The sequence below is a fragment of the Juglans regia genome, chromosome 4 (genome assembly GCF_001411555.2).
Source record: "Juglans regia cultivar Chandler chromosome 4, Walnut 2.0, whole genome shotgun sequence".
NCBI lineage: Eukaryota > Viridiplantae > Streptophyta > Magnoliopsida > Fagales > Juglandaceae > Juglans > Juglans regia.
In genome coordinates, this window is record NC_049904.1 from 936,045 (window position 1) to 957,653 (window position 21,609).

Sequence of the window (21,609 nt, forward strand, 5' to 3'; positions counted from 1 at the left end):
TACTAGCTGGGCCTACCACGTTCCATTTCACAATCCTTCTTAACCGAATCGATAAAGAAATTTTAATTTTTTTTTTCACATTTATTTATTTATTTTTACATGAATATACCTTTTCAATTAAGAAATATAAAATTTTGATAAAAAAAAAAAATTATACAAATTAAATCCATTTGCTAATCTAGTCAAATATATCTATAGGGATGAAAATGATGCTGAAGGGCACAACAAATTAAGGGGGGGACGTTTAGACGCAAATATGAGACATAAAATTCTTAAAATTCTCAAAACTTCTCGTAACTTCATTTCAAAACATCAATTAAATATAAAATATTTTCTAATTTTAAATTCTCAACTTTTTTCATTTAATCATTACCTATTCATTATCTAAACACAAAAACTAATATAATTTTTACAAATTTCAAAACAAAACACAACTTTTACAAACTTCAAAATAAAAATAATATTCAAACAATTTTTTACTTTATAATATTTTTAACAAATACTATATTATAAATGATCTCAAAGCATTTAATTAATGCTAAACTTAGACTCGTATTTTTTTGATCATTTCTCTCCTAATTATATATAGAAATATATATTTGGGATGAATAATTATAGGATTCCCAAACAAAAGGGCTCAATAACTCTTTAATAACTCCGGAATCTATATATATGGGAAAATTTGTTGGAATTGGAAAGGTAGTCCCGACGTGATGCAACTGAGGTAAATGAAGAACAGAAAGAAAGCCAGTTAAAAAAGCAGTGTTCAAAGCAAAAAACTTGAAACATCCTCATGCATAAATCACAATGTTTCAAGAAGGCAAACGTCATGCATGCATGCTGTTGATATATTTTTCAAAGAGTCTAACAATATGACTTGAATGACTCACGGTATTGATGGTTAGACGTTGATATGGTGATCGGATGCTCGTCTATGAAATACATAACAAATAAATCATATAAAGTGTAAATAAAGAGAGAAACATAGATATTTACATCATTCAGTATAAAAGTCTACGTTTGCAAGTCGTTTGGGAGGTGAAATCCATTATATTTAATAATTTTACAATTGCTCGTAATTTCTTATAATACAATTGACAATTCTCATATTTTTTTTTTATAATGAAGGATTCATTCCATTTATAAAAAAAGGACATACAACTTTGACTTAAAAAGTCAGTTACAAACGTTAATAGCACCTCAGCACACTTTCGTGGCTGACATGGTCTAACCCAGACGACAGAACTCTAAAGACCGAAGTCTAAGAGATTCGTCGTACACATCTCTGTCCCCGACAGAGTAAACAAACCCCATACCCCGACTACGCGAGGTAGGGTACACCAATCTCATATTATACTTAGATTCTATGTTAGGCATCTTACCTAATTATTCTGTTTTAAGCTAAATAGACACTGTCAATTTTAAGTAATTAAAATGGATTGAAACGTGGTCAGCTCTCATAAATGCTTAATATTGCATCTCGATCCATACATTTAATTTGCCGCGTGACTTATATTTCTTGAACATGAAAGTAGCTGATTGTCAACAGTAACTATAATATAGTTTACACTATGCCAGTCTCTTTGAAGTAAGTACTTGATTTGGTTATACACAACATCAAATTATCTCATCTCATTTTATATATATAATCATTACAATATTTTTAAATTCTCACAAAATATAATAAAAAATTTAATTTTTTCAAATTTTAAAATAAAAATTATATTATAATAATATTTTATTCAACTTTCAACAATACATCTCACTTATCTTATTTGAATTACATAACCAAACGAGACCTCAGTCTCTTTGTAGTATATAGTCAAGCAAACAACAACAAACTCATGATCATCAGTTATTAACTTTAATATCGAGTACTTGGTCCAAACTGGATGCACATTCAACTACCTAGTACAAACTACAAACTAGCTCATTATTTATGTAAACACTCTGTCTATCCATCATTATTACTCAGCTAATGTATATTTAAACACACTTGCATTAATATTTATTTTCCTGGTACATTAACTGACGACGGTAGTTCAGCCTTGCTCATGGCTAAATTGAAGAACAGTCCATCCATGTCGGTTATGTGGTTCATGTCGTCTAGAATCACAATAAGCGCGACTATGAATGCATAATCAACGTTAGGATGAACAGTTACCGAGTAATTGTCTTTCCCGACCAGAACACTTCGAACGGTGGTCTTCTTACACATCTGCGTTTTAATTCCCACGATAATCAATTCAATTAGTTTCTAATTATATTATAGGTTCTTAAACTTTCAAGATCTAATTAATTTTACGAAATTAAGAACCAAGTAATAGGACTTCTTCTCTCTAATATAAACATCATCGAAAACAAGCTATAAGCGAAAACCAGCTTACCTGGGCAATTATATTGGTACGATCTCCGGTATAAACGACACAAGATTTTTCAGCCCAACTCCCTTCAACCATGAAGTCGCATACCTCTTCGTTTGTGTTATTTGCCAAGAACACATGTAACTTTGCCCTTCGTTGAATCGTTGAAGATCGCTTAACAGTAAAAATCAAATCACTGGGCTCTTTGCTTTCGCCCCTATACACATTCCATCTGTGATGTGCAGTCATTCTCTACGGAAACAAACATCATCGTCAATCGCAATTTGCAAAGAATATAAGAAAATTTATAACATGCAAAACCAAGACTTGGGGAAAAGATGTTACATATGTTTATGATGAAGAGTAATGCATATATTATCAGCCAAATTAATTAACCTTCTCTCGAAGCGTGACAATAGGATTTCCAGCAGCGTCAAGCAGAACACGAGCATCGTGAAGGGTCATTAAGTTTCCTTTCACATTAAAAATGACGTTGTCGTTGTTGTCTGTGACAACAAAGTTACCACCGGATATGGTCATGACTTTTTTGACAACCGCAAGATCAACGGCATAAGGTGCACAGTACTGAGTGCAGATGACGGGAAGAGGGTTGGCAAACTGTGCGACAGTTGGAGCTGGAGCTGGAATTGGCTGAGCCATGATGATGATGATAATGGGATCGGAATGGAGCACTGGATCAGAAGAAGACTTGCTTATGTTGCTTGGGGCTTTGGTGATGTGGGGAGTATTTTGTGAGCGGCTTTCCCGTTAAATTGCGAGGAAGAGAGCCCGCAAGCAGAACGCCTTCCTGTACATGTATATATAGTACTTTAATGCCAAAAAAATCCAAAGAATGATAGCTATCATGATGCCGTGTTGTCATAAAAGTAAAGTAATAGGGTAGTGATAGACTTGCTACTTTATTACTGTTAATTTACTAATAAAACGTATTTTAAATTTTTTTATTTTTTTATCTTTTTCTTTTAAGTATTATTTTAATATTCTTAATCATTAAAAAAAATTAAAAAAATATATATTTTTATTAATACACACTTTCTTAATCATTAAGTAAAATAAAAAAATTAAAAAAAATCAAATATAAAAAAAGTAATAAATTAGTAATAGTAAAGTAGTAACCCTATCATTATTCAAAGTAATATATTACAAAGTAAAAAGGTTCTATAGAAGAATTTCTTTAATTGTCATAGAAGATGACGCCCAATCGGTACTCTCATCCATAGATTGCAAGAATTCTATACTTTATGGAGTTTTATCAAAATCTATCGAGCTCAAAATTGATATGCTTATTCTATAACGTAATCGGCAGTTACCAACTTCATGTTTAGAAGCTTACCATTAAATTTTATTTTGCAATGTTTCTTGTATTTTGATAGCGGAAAGAGTACACCTTAAAACGTTGTATTTATCCTTCGTATATACGTACTATGCCTACTTAGTAGAAAAAAAAAAAAGAAGAAGAAGAAGACACTGTCAATTTTAAGTAAAATGGATTGAAACAAACATAGTCTCTCATAAATACTTAATTATTGCACCTCCATACATCTAAGGAAAATGATTTATTTATAATATATTGTACATCACATTATACAATAATGTGTTAAATAAAAAGTATATTTATAAAATCATCTTATAAAAATAAGATGATTTTATAAATATATTCTTTATTTAACTCATTATTGTATAATATGTCGTACAAAATATTATAAGTGTATCATTATTCTACATTTAATTTGCCGCTTGACTTATATTTCTTGATCGGACTTTTGGAATATAAAAGTAACTTTTCTACAGTAACTATAATATAGTTTACTCCATGCATGCCGTATTCTAATATTGACTAAGAAACCTGACGTCCGTTAGAAGTATTTTGCTTACTCAAGCAACCGGCAAGAAACTCATCATCATCATACAAATCACGTCCGATGACGATCCAAGTCCATCAAGTCATATCTTTGTTTTTTTTTGGTGCTCACGGGCTCACAGTTCAGTCCATGCGGTACTGGTCGCGAGTTCGTGCACCACAAGGCACCTTCAGCTTATTTTGTTTTATTCATTTTTGACCTTTTTAACCCTTACTTTTATCAAACAACCCATCCATCTCTGACATAATACCTAAAAAGAATGAAAAGATTAAAGACAAAAAAGACAAAAAATGAGAGAAGAGAAAAGCAGAGGGAAAGACCTTTAAAAAACTTTTTTTTTCGTGAGTCATCAGTGCATAGCTTTGAGAATGGTGATGGTTTACATTTTTACAATTTTATCTTTTTATTTGGTTCGTTTACCGTGTTATCTCTCAATTTATTTTATTTTATTTTTATTTTTATTTTTTTATCCTTCACTTTTATCGATCCATCCATCAATCTCTGACCTAACATCTAAAAATAATGAAAGAGAAAGAAAAAAAAAAAAAAACTAAAGACGAAGGAAGAAAAAAACTAAAGGAAAAGACTATTAAAAGACTTCTTTGTGTGTCAGTATATAGGAAAGAGATAATTTTATTTATGTCAGTATTTTGTGTCTGCTTGTGTAAGACTGACTTCTTTCGTGTGTCAGTGCATAGGGAAGAGATAATTTTATTTATGTCAGTATTTATATATATATATATATATATATATTGAAGAGTGAGAAACACATGTTCAATAGTATCTCTTATTCTAAATGTATTTCCAAAAATCTTTACATGTAAAGGAAGAAAACCGTAAAAACAACTTTACACTTGAAATATACAAGAATAAAAAAAGTAAAAATCCCATTCCCAAGAGACCAGACTGAATTATTAAAGACCAAACATATTAACAAAAAAATTCCAAAACTAATTTCCAGCGTAAAAAACCAGCAACTGTACTTCTTGAATAAATAACCAACCCAACCATACTCCTTAATGACATCTTAAAAACGGTATACCACATCTATCTAGCCTGACCATCCCTCTCACAACTTGAGGAAGCCTATCCATCTGATCATATATCTTATTACAAAAAATCTTTATAATTTTCTAACATTTTACATTTCATATTATTTTTAATTTTTATTATTTTTTTCTTTTATTAAATATTTATTATATGAATAATGAATAAAAAATTTTAAAAAAATAAACTCAAAAAAAAATATTAAAAAAATATTAAAAATTTAAAATATTTAAAAAAATATAAAATGTAGAGTGTGGTAGAAGTTGTGTAGTAATGCTCATCTTATTAACCCCAGCTTCTCCATCTCTAACAAGCAAATTAGCTACTTTATTTCTCTCACGGAAAATATGCAAAACTTTAAAGTTTATTCCTTCCAAATTCTCTAACAAAGTCTCCCATAAATCCCATAAGTACCAAATATTGTAAGTTTTCGAAGATAACCAATGAACAACTAATGCCGAGTCCCACTCAATTTCTACATTATAAAACCCAAATTCTTTGCACACAGCAACACCACGACATATTGACTTGGGGTCAACTCGACTCTGTTCTGAGTTCAACAAGGTACAGTTATGAGGTACAGAACGAGCGTTAGCATCTTCTGCCATAGTTTATCCTTCATGGGTTCTGGAAAGTCCAAAACTTCGGCTATTGGCCCTTGGGAACTATAGTTTTTGTCTCATGGGTCTATGGTGAAATTTTGTAAAAGATGATATATTATAATTTTCACCTCGACATGTATTTACTGCACTTAGTGACCCAGAGAGAGAGTGAGACAGGGAGAGGGAGAGAACAATAAATGAGATATGGGGGAGTGGGTTGAAGGAGATAAGAGGGAGAGAAAAAAGTAAGCTTAGAAGTTGGGGGGGCAGATGGAGGTAGCAATGAAGGCAGTGTGAAGAGGACGAACAGACAATTTCAGTGATAAAGGCAGGTAATTAAGATACCCTGAGAAATATTTAATGGTCCTGTCTTCGCCATTAATGCTCCTCCTGCAGACACACTCGTCTCTCTCTTCCTCATCTTTTTCCATCCATTTAGACTACATTTAGATGTTGAAAAGTGTTAAAAAGTGTTGAAAATATTTGTAAATAATAATAAGTAGAGATTGAAATGAATTTATAAATCTCATTAAGAGTATTTTGAATTGTTTAAATGTGTGAAATATGTTTAGTTGTTAACTTTTGAATATGATAGCTGAAAAATATGTAGATCTCATAAATATTATAATAATTTTATTTTTAATAATAAATATTATAATAATTTTATTATAGTGATTTTTTAATATTAATAAATATTATAATGATTTTATTTTACTTTTATATATAATAATAATAAATATTACTAAAAATAATACTTTTTATTTATATATAATATAGATAAATATTATAATAATTTTATTTTCATATATATAATAGTCATAAATATTATAGTTTTGCTAAATTTTTATTTAAAAATTATAGTGATATTATTTTTTATTTATATACAATAGTGATAAATAAAAAAGTGATTTCATTTTTTATTTATATATTATTGTCAAAATTCAGCCTATTTATATATAATAGTGATTTTATTTTTTATTATATATTATAGTAATTTTTTTTATATATTATAGTGATTTTATTTTTTCATTATATATTATAGTAATTTTATTTTTTCTTTATATATTATAATGATTTTATTTTTTATTTATATATTATAGTGATTTTATTTGTTACAAATTTTATATATAACATAAGTGCCTATATCAAAATTATTTGAATACTATCGGGATAATAACGTATTCAAAATTATTATGCATTTTGTAATTTCTTTTGTATCATAGGAAATTATTTATATAAAAATTTATAAAAAAATCAATCTTTTTCTAAAAAACATGTTATGATGCCAACTCGCAACTGCGCTATTATAACAAAAATTATAAATAGTTCATACATGCGAAAATCCCAAAACATAGAAAACATAAGAAATCCCAACATTTGCAAACATGTCCAAAAAAAATAAAAACATACAATACAATCAAATAAAAGCAAGTGTCAATGGGCCGCCCTATGTGCCCACATATTTATTGCGATAGAGTCCCTGGTAGCAGCCATGGCTTGTGCTGAGGTAGATGACATGTCAGGCATATGTGTTGAATGGTCCGGGTTATCCTCAACAGTTTGTCATTCAACAAGATTCGGATTATTAAATTTACGCCATATCTTATCATTTGGTGTAATTGATCGAATAATGTTATGCATGACACAACATGCAATGACAATATACTGTTGTCATGTCACCTTGTATGGGTTCATTGATTTCAAAATTCGAAATCTTTTTTGAGTACTTTCATTAGGAAATGCTTGGTTTTCAAATAAATGAAATGTAGTATATATCAGTCCGGGTTAGAGGGAAAAACCTCCCAACTACACCTGACTTCTCCTTATGAAATGTAGTATATAAAGCCTACTGAACAATACCCAAATCAGTAAGTATAGAAATCGTTCAGATCCTCATAATTTCTGCAATCATAAATATTTATCTACCAAATTAATAGAATACAAGCCCATGGAAGCAGATTCAGTAAAGTAGAGAATAGGGATAGAGATTGTAGTCACCTTAAAGGATCGCGTCTGAGGCCCCGTGATGAATAATGTGGTGGGAATCAATCTTGAGTGTTGTTGCTTTCAAACCCTAGACTTCGATTGGCTGGTACGTAATGTGGCTTTGGCCATGGGTGGTTTATAGTTATGAGGAAAATGTGGGATTCTAGGGGCACGGATTGAGGAATCGAATATATGGTACAAAATACACTGCCAAAAGAACTTGGATATCGAAATCGTTCAGTAGAGATGGGATGGAGCATGGAGCACGCGTTCGGTGAGGGAGCAGCGAATCACTTCGGAGAGATTTGATTCCCAACTCATCAGGTTCGCGTACTACATTGCAGACACAGAGAGAAAGGGAGAAAACGAGGAGAAATGGTAAAGCAGAGAGGGAGATAGAGGTCGAGTACGGGTGAGTCTCTGGTTCACTGTGGGGGGATTCTCTCCCAGCTGTGCGAGGACGACTCGGGTGATTTGGGGAAGAAGACCGTGCAAAGGGTGAGGGGATGTAGTCCTCGGGGGCAGACTTGATTTCTTTTGACCGTTGAGCTCGGTCCTTCGAAACACAGTAGAGTCACATGGGGTTGAAAGTGTTTTCGGGTGTTTGGATGGTGAAGTATCTCTATCCGTACAAGAATCATCAAGAATAGCTGAGAGTAGTTGGACACCCAAACACACCCTTAAGTAGCCTCTCCTTTAATTCACTCACTGTGTTTTGTGGCTATGTTAGTTTTTTCCTCAATTCTTTATCTAATCATTCATTATTGAACTGACTCCACCTAGCAACTGGGGAGAAAGGCTTGGATTTTTTTATTTATTTTCTGAATTTCTTATTTAAGAAGGAAAAGTAGCCGTTATGTTCAAGGGGTTGCAGGGAACTTGATGACAGCTTGTGGTGTGGAAAGAAAGTGTAGTTGTGTGAGGGCCATGTCCCGTTCAATTAAAGAGAGGGTTGGCCACCATAAAAGCATCCGGGGATCAAAAAGTCAATATATTGAGCTTGTCCTTTTCGGCTTGCAATAACAAGAAGTTAATATGATGTTACGTAGCTAAGGCATTCATCACGTACCCAATTAGTGTTACAAACATGAACGATAACAGTTTAGCAGTTATATAAATTGGGATGGAATTAATAAAATTGTAACAATCTTTGTTAACATAAACTATTGACATAACTTCCGACCTGCATACTACTCATCTTTCAGTTATTAAAAGACAATGGGGCCATCAACTTCTAGATCTGATTGGCATATCTCTAATTTTAATTTTAGAATGGAGGTGTAGTTTGAAACTTTATTCTCTTAATTCAAAATTTTTTTTAAAAAAGAAGAAGAAGAAAATGACGACAACAACCCTTTGCCATAGGGAAGCAAAAATTCCGAAAGGAAAATGCTAGCTATATCTCTCGCCGGAAGCTCTCATTGGAGACTAGCAATGTATTTTGATGTGTTTTTTTAAGTTTTTTTTTATATAAAATTTTTTAATAATTTTAAATATATTTTTTTAAAAAATATCATAATATTATTAAAAAATATTTTTTTAATAACAAAGTAAAATAATAAATTATAAAAAATTCAACCATGAAGTCGCATACCTCTTCGTTTGTGTTATTTGCCAAGAACACATGTAACTTTGCCCTCATTTGAATCATTGAAGATCGCTTAACAGTAAAAATCAGATCATTGGGCTCTTTGCTTTTGCCCCTATACACATTCCATCTGTCATGTGCAGACATTATCTACGAAAACAAACATCATGATCAATTGCAATTTGCAGAGAATATATAATTATATGAATATAAGAAAATTTAGAACAAAACCAAGACTTGGGGAAAAAGATGTTACATATGTTTATGATGAAATATATATTATCAGCCAAATTAATTAACCTTCTCTCGAAGAGTGACAATAGGATTTCCATCAGCATGAAACAGAACACGATGATCATGAAGGGACATTAATAATTTTTCTTTCACATAAAAAATGACGGTGCCTTTGGTGTCTGTGACAACAAAGTTACCATCGGATATGGTCATGACTTTTTTGACAACCGCCAGATCAACGGTATGAGGTGTACAGTACTGAGTGCAGATTACGGGAAGAGGGTTGGCAAACTGTGCGACAGTTGGAGCTGGAGCTGGAATTGGCTGAGCCATGATGATGATGCTGATGGGATCGGAATGGAGCACTGGATCAGAAGAAGACTTGCTTATGTTGCTTGTGGCTTTGGTGATGTGGGGAGTGTTTTGTGAGCGGCTTTCCCGTTAAATTGCGAGGAAGAGAGCCGGCAAGCAGAACGCCTTCATGTACATGTATATATAGGACTTTAATGCCAAAAAAATCCAAAGAATGATAGCTATCATTAATCTTGTGGCTCTCATCTCTTAGCAACTGGATCGATGAATTGATCATTACCGGGCAAAGTCTCCCGAACTTAGAAAATTCAATCCCTTCTCCACTACGGGAACTTGATGTGGCCAGATCACTTTAAGAGCTACTTAGGATCCATGTCATGGATTTAATGGTGTAATACTGAAAGACGACAGAGTAGAATAGACTGCACTGCACTGTGTCAACTCTCCAGGGACCAAGTATTTTTTGTCCAGCTTGAACTTTGACTTCTTCAACTCTCCCATCTCCAGGCAATAGCATAAAAGGCCTTACCAGCGGCCTTGAGGAAGAGCGCCCGTCAAGCCTTTGTACATGTATAGGACTTTTATGCCAAAAAAATCCAAAAGAGTATATGATAGCTATCATGATGCCGTGTTGTCCAATTCTTGCTTTCACTTGGTCGCGTTTTTGGCCCTGAAATATACACCACATGTGATTTTACCAGATCATGAGTAATATGGAAAATGATAGCCTTGCTACGGGTTTACCTCCGATTTACAAGGAACTACGTGGCAGTTTGTGAATCAGACACATCATATATTCGTTTATGTTAAATTTAATTTTTAGTATGAAGTAAATTTTTTTTATTCTAAAAAAATGATATAATATAATTTCAAACTATGTTTGATTTTTTATGCTAATTTGAAGTAATTCTCTTTTATGTTTATCTATCTAATTTATTCTGATCTTATTACTTTTTATTAATTGGCCCTTAATTAAATGATTATGATATTGTGATTTGCTATCGAAAGAGATAATTATAGGATAAACCTTGGATATTTCAATATAGGTACGTATAGAAATCGAAAGACTTATATGAACCTATGTAGTCTTAAAATCGTTGGTCATAATGCTTTCTTACTTTATTAATTTGTATACTCTTGTGCAAAGTGATGATCAAGAATAGATCCAAGTAACTATCAAAATAAGCTTTTGGATGACTTTGAAAAATTTGCTAACAAGCAGAGAGAATTAAATTAAATTAGATAGATGAGAAAATCTTTTTCACATTGATTCAATTATTAAACATCAGCTTTCCTTCTCTTTGAATATTTTCTTTGAATTGATTTCATTTAAAAATTACAATTACACAAATCTTAGTGACTTTAATAAATAAAGTCGAGGTTAGTATAATTTCGATACTTGTCAAAGTGAGATACCAATTCCTGAGGATGATACTCTTTTTATCACTTTACTATAAAAGTACGATATCGTGCACTTGCAGTTTTGCACCGATCAAGTTTTTGGCGCCGTTGTCAGGGATTGATTTCTTCTTATTTTTTGTCAATATCGATACAAAGCAATCTTGGTTTTAATTTAGAATTTTATTTTTTAATTTTAATTGTTTTTGTTTTACAATTGTGTTTTTGACGTTGGATGCGTTGTGCTAGATATCTTGACATTACTCCCTTTGGTTCATAGATTGAAAGAACTCTTAGATCATGAACAAAAAAAAAAAATACTAGCCATGGCTGACGGACAAGAAGATGCACAACCACGCACCTTGAAAGATTATGTACGGCTAGTTGTGAATGACAACTACTCGTGTATAAGATGTCAAACCATTAATGCCAACAATTTTGTGCTCAAACCAGCCTTAATCAGCATGGTGCAAGAAGCCCAATTCAGCAGATCTCCACTAGATGATCCCAATATTCATTTGACGATATTTTTTGAGATTTGTGACACTGTAAAGATTAATGGTGTTACTGAAGACACCATTAGAATGAGATTATTTCCTTTTTCTTTGAGGGACAAGGCATGAGGTTGGCTACAATTTCTACAACCGGGAAGTATTACTAGCTGGCAAGATATGGCTGAAAAAGTTTCTTGCTAAATTCTTTCCACCTGCAAAACCAGCCCAACTCAGAAGTGAGATTGATCAATTCAACCAAACTAATTTTGAATCGCTCTATAAGGCATGGAAAAAGTATAAAGATTTGATTTGACGTTGGCCTCAACATGGATTGCCGGACTAGTTGCTGGTTAAGATGTTCTACAATGGATTAAAGGGGCAAACTCGGGCCATAGTTGATGCTGCTGGTGGTTGAAATTTGATGTCAAAGACAGTTGAAGGTGCTACCTCTCTTTTGGAAGAAATGACCTCAACTAATTATCAATGGCCAACTGAAAGAACTATGACTGAGAAAGTTGCGGAGATTCATGAATTGGAGTCGTTAGCTGCCCTTTTAGCTCAAGTTGCTTCTCTATACCATCAAATTTCAGTTTTGACAACCCAAAGGATACCTCAAAGTACATAATGTGTTGCAGCTACAAGTATGACAGTTCCAAGTAACGAAGTAGGTCAAAAACAAGTTCAATACATTAGTAATCGGAACTACAATTATCGTGGTAATTCTATGCCAAATTACTTCCATGCAGGTCTTGGAAATCAAGAGAATTTGTCTTATAGAAATACAAAGAATGTGTTGCAACCTCCTCCAGGATTTGATAGTCAACCAAGCGAGAAGAAGATGTCACTTGAGGATGCCATGGTTTCCTTTGTTGAGGAGACAAATGCAAGGTTTAAAAAGACTAATTCACGATTGGACAATATTGAAACTCATTGTAGCAACATGGGAGCCTCTATAAATAATCTTGAAGTGCAAATTGTGCAATTAGCCACAACCATCAATGCCCAACAAAGAGGAGATTTTCTTAGCAACATAGAAGTGAATCTAAAAGAACAATGCAAGGCCATCACAATTAGAAGTGAAAGAGAAATTGAGAAGTCACCATCAAAGGAAACCAAGTCCACCCCTACAGTTACAAACAATGGCCCAAGAAAGAATAAAGTGGAAGAAGAGGATATTGTTGATGATACATTGAGAGAAACTGACAAGCTTCCAACAATTTCATTTCCTGATAATCTTCCTATTCTTCTTACTCCACTTCCTTATCCTCAACGTTTCCAAAAATAAAAATTAGATAAGCAATTTTCTAAGTTTTTTGATATTTTTAAGAAAATTCACATAAATATTCCTTTTGCAAATGCGTTGGAACAAATGCCAAATTATGTCAAATTTTTGTAGGACATCCTTTCCAAGAAGAGAATGTTGGCGGAGTTTGAAACAGTAAAACTTTCAGAAAAATGCAATGCTATTCTTCAAAAGAAATTGCCTCAAAAATTAAAAGATCCGGAGAGTTTCACTTTGCCTTGCACTATTGAAAATTCATTTTTTGATAAAGTTTTATGTGATATTGGTGCTAATATTAATCTTATGTCATTTTCTGTTTGTAGGAAATTAGGACTTGAAGAGATGAAAACAAGCGCTTATGGGAGGTAGCCCATAGAACTTTATTTTATTCTTTTATTTTTATTTTGAATAATTTAGATTTTGCTGCAGATTTGTTTAGTAGGAATAAAGAGCTGAAATTGCAAACTACGGTTGATTCACCATGAAACTAGGAAAGTTCCTTTCATTTCTTCAATCTTTCTCACTTTTAAATTACAATGAGGACATTGTTTAGTTTAGGTTTGGGGGTGTAAACTCCTATAGTCATTTTGTTTTCTTGATTGCTGTTTATTTTATTTTACTTGTGATTCTTGATATCTTGAGTTGTTGGATTCTCTTACCAAGCATGCATTTGAGTATGATTGAATTTTTTATGACTCTTAAATTTGTGATTGAGAATAGGATTGAAAATTTTTTTTGAAAATTTCTTTTATGTCAGACTGATTTTTGTGGTACTTTGATTTAAATCTTTGTCCTTGAACAGAATTGAATACAGTCATTTTTTCTTTATTCCATTTTGCTTATGAAGAGGAGTTAAATTAACTGGATCAGGAAAGTTAAATCTTGCTTTGCTCTAGAATCCGTTGATGGATTCTTGAGGCGAAATCCTAGTTGACACCAAATGTTAGAGAAATGATCTAGGCATTTTTTTTGTCATAACCAAAAAGCTTTCCCAACTGTCTTAGTTATCATGCTATCATTGCATGGTATATTTTCCATAGTCAACCCCCTTGAGCCTTATTTTTCGTAAGCCTTTATTTATTCTTTTAACTAGATCAACCATTCCCGTTCTAAGCTTGAAAAATCATGATTTACCTTTTACTGTTTGAGAAAATACTTTGGTGGAAATCTACATTCAAAGAGAAAGTTAGTTCAAAGGAAATTATGCTCTATTTGATCAAAATGTGTGAAAAAGAAAGAGAAAAAAAAAGTGTATGAAAAAAAAGAAGCTAAAGTAGTAGAAAATTTGTAAAGACTACAAGAATTGAGGTGGCTAAATGAGAAAAGGGTGGGAGGCTAAAGAAAAAAAAAAAGAGAAAAAAAAAATATTTTTGATGGGTTTGTCTTTAGCCAGAGGTGATTTATTCATCATGGTAGGAAGCATAAAATATAAAAAACTCAATAAATGGAGTGCGGATCACTTCAATTTTTGCTTAAGGTGTAGTTGGTATTGCTTCATTGATTATAGAAATAATAATATCACAACATGAGCATATAGTCGAGAAAGAGTTATGGTTTGAATTCTGTGGAATTCTCTTTTACTGTTCTTTACACCAAATATTTTCACAGTTTGCTTTGAGTTTTCTTATCCATTTCTTTCTTAACCCTTGACCTGTGGTATGTCATTACAACCTGATTAAAGACTTTTTAATCTCTAATTTTGGTTTGACTACATTAGTGGGGAGGATTTATGAAAATTGGACTTATTGGGTTAAGTTTTGAGAGAATTCTTCTAGTTTCAGATGTTCTACTTTTATCTGAATTTGCAGGTGGTTTGGAGTTAAATTGACTATCTCACACACACACACACACTCAAGGTCTTAGCTTTAGGTTGAAGTAACATCTTAACTCTTGCTTGACAAATTGCTAAGAGTAAGATACTAGCGATTAAATCTAATTCAAATCATGGCTTGGTGAGTAATGAAACTTCTCTATGGGGTCTAGTTGATAGTCTATAGTGGTCTCTTATTTTATTCTCTTTTCTTTTTGTTTGAGGACAAACAAAGTTGTTAGTTTGGGGGTGTTTGATGACTTACATAATTTCCCTTTTTTTTTTTTATCACTTTTTAATTTTAAACTTTAGTCCAATTTTATTTATTTTTGGTGATTTTAGGTTTCATTGTTGTCATTTAAATTTTATTTCAAATTTGAAGAAAAGGAAGACCCAAATTTTAGCAGTCTATCGTCTAGGGACTCTCTTAGATTTAAATGAAGATTTATTCTAGTAAAAAGCTGGTCATCTGTGCTATTTAGGGGATAAAGATCAAGTTAAATTTTTCTAGAGCAAAAAAAACTATGACCAGTCAAATGATAGAATTTGAAATAAGAATAGAAGCATATTTCTGAATTCAAAACCATTAGAATTTCGATAAAGCAAGAGATGAAAAGAGTTGAAACTAGAGGACTTCAATATGAGAAGCACTTGGCGCCGGTTGGGTGTCAAGTTGTTTTCTACACCAGCGAATGACAACATGCCACACATGAATTGCAATAATATTGTGAATAGAACCACATGTAGCATATCATTACTTTTCAAGTTGCCGCCAAGACCAAAACTCCTCTCTTCTCCAATTTTATCGTTTCTATCCTCCTTCCCCCCCACCCCGGTCGGCCTCCTCCCCTGCCTCTCTCTGTCAAAAATTGTCCCGTCGGCCTTCAAGAATTTGAAGAATCTGAGGTTAGATAAATGTTTTTCAAACAATAATTTCTATTTGGTTGCTTAGAAAATGTGAAAAATAATGAGCATTTGATTCAAAATGATTTGGTAAATGTGAAATCAGAGATTAGATAACTGTTGTTTGGTAAATGAGAAAATTGTGATTTCAAAACCCCCTTGCAAAGAAAGATTTTGATTTCAAAACCCCATTGCAAAAAAAAATTCTGATTTCTGCTTCCGAAGAAACCTCTTTACCACCGAGTTCTACACCATCAAAAAAATATAGCCAAAAACAATGATTAGAGAGACCAAACACAAAAAGTTTTACCAGGCTGATGCAGCACACCTTAAAGAAATTGAATGGAAGCATAAAAAAAGGGGACAAGTAGTCATGGCGTTGTGTGTAGACAAAAAAATTCTTTCTTTGTAAAGAAGAATAGCATTTACGTAGGTTCATATCTAGTTTGGAACACTCTGGTTCACAAATTACAATCAGTGTCATTTAATCCAAATAACCTAAAAAAATTACCATGAAAGATATGCAGGTTCGTTGCAACCGACGAGTTTCAGCTAGCCACTACCCGATCAAACGGGAAGAGCAAAAACACTTTCCGGCTTGCCACAACGGGAAAGAAGAAAAGGAAGAGCAGAACGAAAAAAAGAGGTAGAATCGGGGAGAGGATAAGCAGAAGAGATGAAGAATTGGGAGGGAGAATAAGGGAGAGAAGTCAAAAGAGGAAATCGAAATGGGTGCTTCTCAAACGAGAGAGAAGTGAAAAGTCTCAAAGTGTTTTACAATAAGGTGTGGTTCATAATAAGACAAATCCATCTGCCACATGTTATGTTTCTATTGGCCGATGTGAATATAAGTTAGACACCCGACCATTTCTGAGCTTTTCTCCTTCAATATCAGATTTGAGAGAAGAAAAAAAAAAAAGGAAAGAGTTGAACGTAAAGCCGAAGTTGATGCCGAAAGTAAGAGATTTTGTTCTGAAAGTGAAACTCTTTGTACAACCGTCGCTTGCAATCATGGGGTACTCGCCACATCATTTAAAATAAAACTCACCGTTTTATTTGCATCTTTAATAAAATGGTGTGTTTCATTTAAAGCTAGTCCTCTGATTTGAGACTTCTTTCACGTTCTTCTCTCGAACCCTAACTATCGATGTCCCTCCTCGTTCCCTAACCCAAAGACATATGTTAATGCATAACTGTTTCAATTTTATATTTCAAGGAAATGTATAGAGTAGTTGTTGATCTGCCTAGGAAACGTATAGCGCAGTTGTTGAAAATTTCTTTTCCTAGAACTATTGTTGAACCAAAATTACACTTACAGAGGATAAGAAGCCTGTGAATCAAACCGGTGAATCAAACTAGTGGAGGGGAAAAAAAAATCAACAGCTACCACATTAACATAAAAATCTATTTACCCCTCTTTTTGTTTTGAGTTAACAAAGTAAATTGGTAAAGAAGGTAAAAGATCGTAGAAGGAAGATATACCAAGCTATAATATCAAAAAGAAATGAGATGAACCTTGAAAAAATTGGTAGCCCCAAATTCTATTTTGCTCTTAGATCCCTCAACGCGTTATTTATGTTTTCTTCCTTGGTTCTGGTCTCAAATCACTCTCAAAAGCAGCTAAGAGCATTAGTATTTGATTCATCAAATTTATTTTTAAATTTTGATGAAAAGTACATGTTTTCCATATATCTAAAACTTCATTATCCATAACTCCATATTGAATTAGCTAATGAATTTATCAAAATAATGATATAATATTATTTTTTTAATAATAATATTTTATTTTATTTTCATATTTTATAATTATACTAATCATATGTTAATTAATAATTTAATTTGATTCTTACATTATTATTACAAGACAGTTAGAGATTAAACGTGAATAAAAAAGACCATTAGAGATTAAAAGTGAATAAAAAGTAGATTTAATAAGTGAACAGTAATTCTTTAAATTTGAAGAAACCTATACATTTACTGTAACTCAAAGTTTCATATTTATTTCTTTGGCTAATTCAATATAGCTCTCTTTTAATGAAATTTATCATATTTTATACTTAGATAAGCTTTTGATAAAATCAATACCAATGTTCTAAGTGAAGGCTGCTTCTATCTACTTTAAGATGAGAGAGAGAGTACAATGTCTAAAGTGTAGAAATGAGAGAAGACAAATGCATCAAAAGCAATCCCAGATTTCCATGCACTTCTCTCAATTTCCTTTTTTTTTTTTTTTTTTAATTTTTGTCAGTCGATTATACGGTGATTCTGCATGACAGTTGTACGTAGCACCTTTGGTTTTGAAAAGATAAGGACTATTGAAAATCTACTGAACAGAAATTCAAAAAGAAGAGGCTCATGATTACTATTCTACCTACCACATGAAAAGAAAGCCTGGAGAAGGGATGAAAAAAAAGTAAAAGTTTTGAAGAAAAATTGAAGAGCACACGTACGAAGCAAAATTGACGAGGATGACGCAACGGATTGTGACGAGGACTTTTTAGTGTTCATTTCCTTTCATTTATCTCAGAAAAATTATGGTAAATTTATTTATATTGAATTTAATTTTTAACATAAATTAAATTTTTTTTATTTTAAGAAAATGATGTAATCTAATTTCAAACTATACTTACTTTTTTATGCTAATTTGAAATAATTCTTTTTTATATTTGTTTAATTTATTCTGAGCTTATTACTTTTTATTAACTGGTCATTAATTAAATGATTATGATCTTGTGATTTACTATTGAAAGAGAGAATTATAGGATAGATCTTAAATATTTCAGTATACATAAATATAGAGATCGAAAGACTTATATAAACCTATGTAGACTTAAAATCATTAGTTGTAATGCTTTCTTGCTTTATTAATTTACATACTCTTGTGTAAAATGATGATCAAGATTAAATCCAAGTGACTATCGAAAGAAGCTATTAGATGACTTTGAAGAATTTGCTAACAAACAGAGAGAATTAAATTTAATTAGTTAAATGAGAAAAGTATAGTGAGAGATTAGGTGAGATCGATTTCCTAAAAGTTCTTTTTCTCATTGATTCAATTATTAAACATCAACTTTCCTTTTCTTTGAATTGATTTCATTTAAAAATTACAATTATAAAAATCTTAGTGACTTTTCTAAATAAAGTCGAGATTAGTATAATTTCGGTACTTGTCCAAGTGAGATACCAATCCCTGAGGATACTGTGCACTTACAGTTTTGCACCGAACAACTGGACAACAACAAAGTCAACCCACCGACTCGTTGAAGGGAGGCACGAGGAAAGCAAAGGTACGTGAACACAAAGCAAGTAAAAGGAAAAAAGAATGATTGAATTGATAAAGGAAAGAAAGGTCAACGAGCAAAGGAAGAAAAAGACAGCCAGCCAAAGGGAGGAGGAAAACCCATTGACTGAGGAACGAAAGAGCAAGTGAAAGGAGAAAGGAATGATTGAACCGAAAAAGGAAGGAAAGGCCGATGATCAAGGAAGAAAAAGACAGCGAGCCAAAGGGAGGAGTGAAACCCATGGACTGAGGAACGTAAGAGCAAGCAATAGGAAAAAAGGAAGGATTGAACAGAAAAAGGAAGGAAAGGCCAACGAGCAAAATGTGTCCAGTGATGAAGCATCAAGGAAAGGATCATCGCCTCGATGGCCAAGTGGCCCAGGTTCTCGAGAATATTGCTCACATAAAGGAATGAGAAGTCGCAACCAATTTTCAACTACGCCAACAAAATAGACACGACCTCCACAACCATAATGCATATCGAAGGAACATAGGGGAGAGATAGCCAAGCGCCTCCGGGCCCCTCCCCCGATGGACTGCGAGCCTAGTCTTTGACTACCTGACATGAAGCATCAGAGAACATCACCTCGCGGACAAAGCGCATAGGTTTGCTAGTTTATTGCTCCTATAACTAAAAGAAGGCTTGGCTCACTTGTGTAATTCCTGCAATGAATTATTCTGCTTCACAACGTCGATGAATCTTGGAGGAACGATGGCCAAGTGCCTCCTGGCCCCTCCCCCAAGAGTGCAGCCTAAAAACCCTAATGCGGCTTGGCTATTGAAGGGGTGGGACCCCTACCCTCTCTTTAAGCTAGCGGCAGCGGGTTAAATACCAATGAATTCTGATGCTTGTCTCTACCTCTTTCCCATTTATGCAGCAAGTTGGGACACCACGGCGTGAAAAGAAAGCTAAAGGATTTGGCGAGGGAAAGCATGATCAAAAGATCAACAAACAAAGGACAAATGACACAACAAGCCAGAACACCATGGTAAGAAAAGAAATTCAAGGAAATTGGTGTGGTAAATCACAATCAAAAGGTCGACAAAAAAAATTACAAACGACAACAACAAGCCAGAATACCACGGCTCGAAAAGAAATCTAAGGAAATTGGCAGGGTAAAGCACAATCAAAAGATAGACAAACAAAGACAAACGGCACAGCAAGCCAGGACACCACAGTGCGATAAGAAAGCTATGGGAATTGGCAAGATAAAAAACAATCAAAAGATCGACAAACAAAGATAAGGAAACCAAAACACATTTACATCCCTCCAAAAAAGCTACCTCTTGTTCTTCTTATGTATGAATAAGATGAATGTAAGCCATCAACTTTTGTACTGAACTGAATTTTTCAAGGGTGCTCTTTGGAGGGGATGCATAAGTTGTTACACAGGCTATAGTCAGATTGGACGTGGTATGGACAGCTGGTAAAAGATGCTAAAAATGTTTTTCAAAGCCAGACCAAATTGGAGGATACAACATATATACATATGAAACGTCTTAAAAGTCATCCAATAACAAGGATATGAATAGTGATGATTGTTGTTAGGTAGATAGGATATAAAATTAATGCTGAACCTGAATTATATATTATGATTTATCTGCCAGCACCGTCGATATATATTGCATCATCCAATAATTCTACCATGCATATTCATATCGAGGAGGGACAGCAGTAGGTAGGGACCATTCGGGGGTTATAGTTGGATGTAAAACAGAATTCACTAGATCTTGCAATCCAAATTGTGGAGAAGCTCTAGCTACTCTTTTAGGAATTTGGCTTGCCTTAAAGAAATAGTGGAAAAACATCATCATTGAAGGTGATTCTCAGGTGATAATTTGAGCTTTGACAAACTACTGCAAAGTCTCAGACTGGATTATTGAAGGCCTGATCAGAGATGCAAGGATGCTGCTTAACAAGTTTGGAGCTTGGAGAGCAATTAAAATTCATCAGACTCAGAACTGATGTGCACATTCTATTGTGCAATGAACATTTGCAAACATGAAGTTTGGAGATATGCCCAGTATCAAGATCTCAAAATGTCTTTTGAACTTTTACAGTGGGAATGATCCACCTTCTGCACCTGTGTAAATTTACTTTTAGTTTTTCGTTTTATTTACTTTTCAGTTTTTGTGCGTTGTATTATGGACCTCTCTTGATTAATGCAAGTTACCATCAGTTCTGGAGAGAGAGGAAAAAAAAAAGTCAATTTTTAAATGCTAGCTTATTGCATCTCAATACATTTAATTCGCCGCTTGAATTATATTTCTTGATCGGACTTTTGGCACATGAGAAATTTAATTATAAGCGATTTTGTATATTAATATATGCACCTATTCAATATGATTGATCAGAAAATAAATTTTATTGAAAACAATGCTAATTTAAATTTAAAATATAAAAATAACAATATTAATATGTAGATT

The 21,609-nt window shown here is 33.0% G+C and overlaps 2 protein-coding genes and 1 non-coding gene across 5 annotated transcripts; all 3 read right to left on the reverse strand.

The window, feature by feature from the left end:
• Positions 1 to 1,720: 1,720 nt before the first annotated feature.
• On the reverse strand, positions 1,721 to 3,151 carry LOC108990026 (protein LURP-one-related 10-like). The gene is made up of 3 exons (XM_018963869.2): positions 2,760 to 3,151; positions 2,388 to 2,615; positions 1,721 to 2,218 (listed from the first exon to the last, which is right to left on the reverse strand). The coding sequence occupies exons 1-3, from the start codon at positions 3,021 to 3,023 to the stop codon at positions 2,009 to 2,011; spliced, it is 702 nt and encodes a 233-aa protein (XP_018819414.1). The 5' UTR covers positions 3,024 to 3,151; the 3' UTR covers positions 1,721 to 2,008.
• LOC108999497 (protein LURP-one-related 15-like) lies at positions 3,085 to 10,238 on the reverse strand. 3 transcript variants are annotated; one of them, XR_004801359.1, is made up of 4 exons: positions 9,770 to 10,238; positions 9,476 to 9,619; positions 3,718 to 3,812; positions 3,085 to 3,171 (listed from the first exon to the last, which is right to left on the reverse strand). XR_004801359.1 is itself a non-coding variant. In XM_035689544.1 (3 exons), the coding sequence occupies exons 1-3, from the start codon at positions 10,034 to 10,036 to the stop codon at positions 4,431 to 4,433; spliced, it is 477 nt and encodes a 158-aa protein (XP_035545437.1). In that variant the 5' UTR covers positions 10,037 to 10,238; the 3' UTR covers positions 4,114 to 4,430. The 3 variants fall into 3 exon arrangements, 2 of the variants coding, with proteins under 2 accessions (XP_035545437.1, XP_035545436.1); XM_035689544.1 differs by lacking the exons at positions 3,085 to 3,171; positions 3,718 to 3,812 and adding an exon at positions 4,114 to 4,496; XM_035689543.1 differs by lacking the exons at positions 3,085 to 3,171; positions 3,718 to 3,812 and adding an exon at positions 5,637 to 6,335.
• A 1,895-nt stretch (positions 10,239 to 12,133) lies between these two features.
• On the reverse strand, positions 12,134 to 12,240 carry LOC118348365. Its single transcript, XR_004801459.1, has one exon. It is a non-coding gene; the product is annotated as a small nucleolar RNA R71 (small nucleolar RNA).
• Positions 12,241 to 21,609: the final 9,369 nt, after the last annotated feature.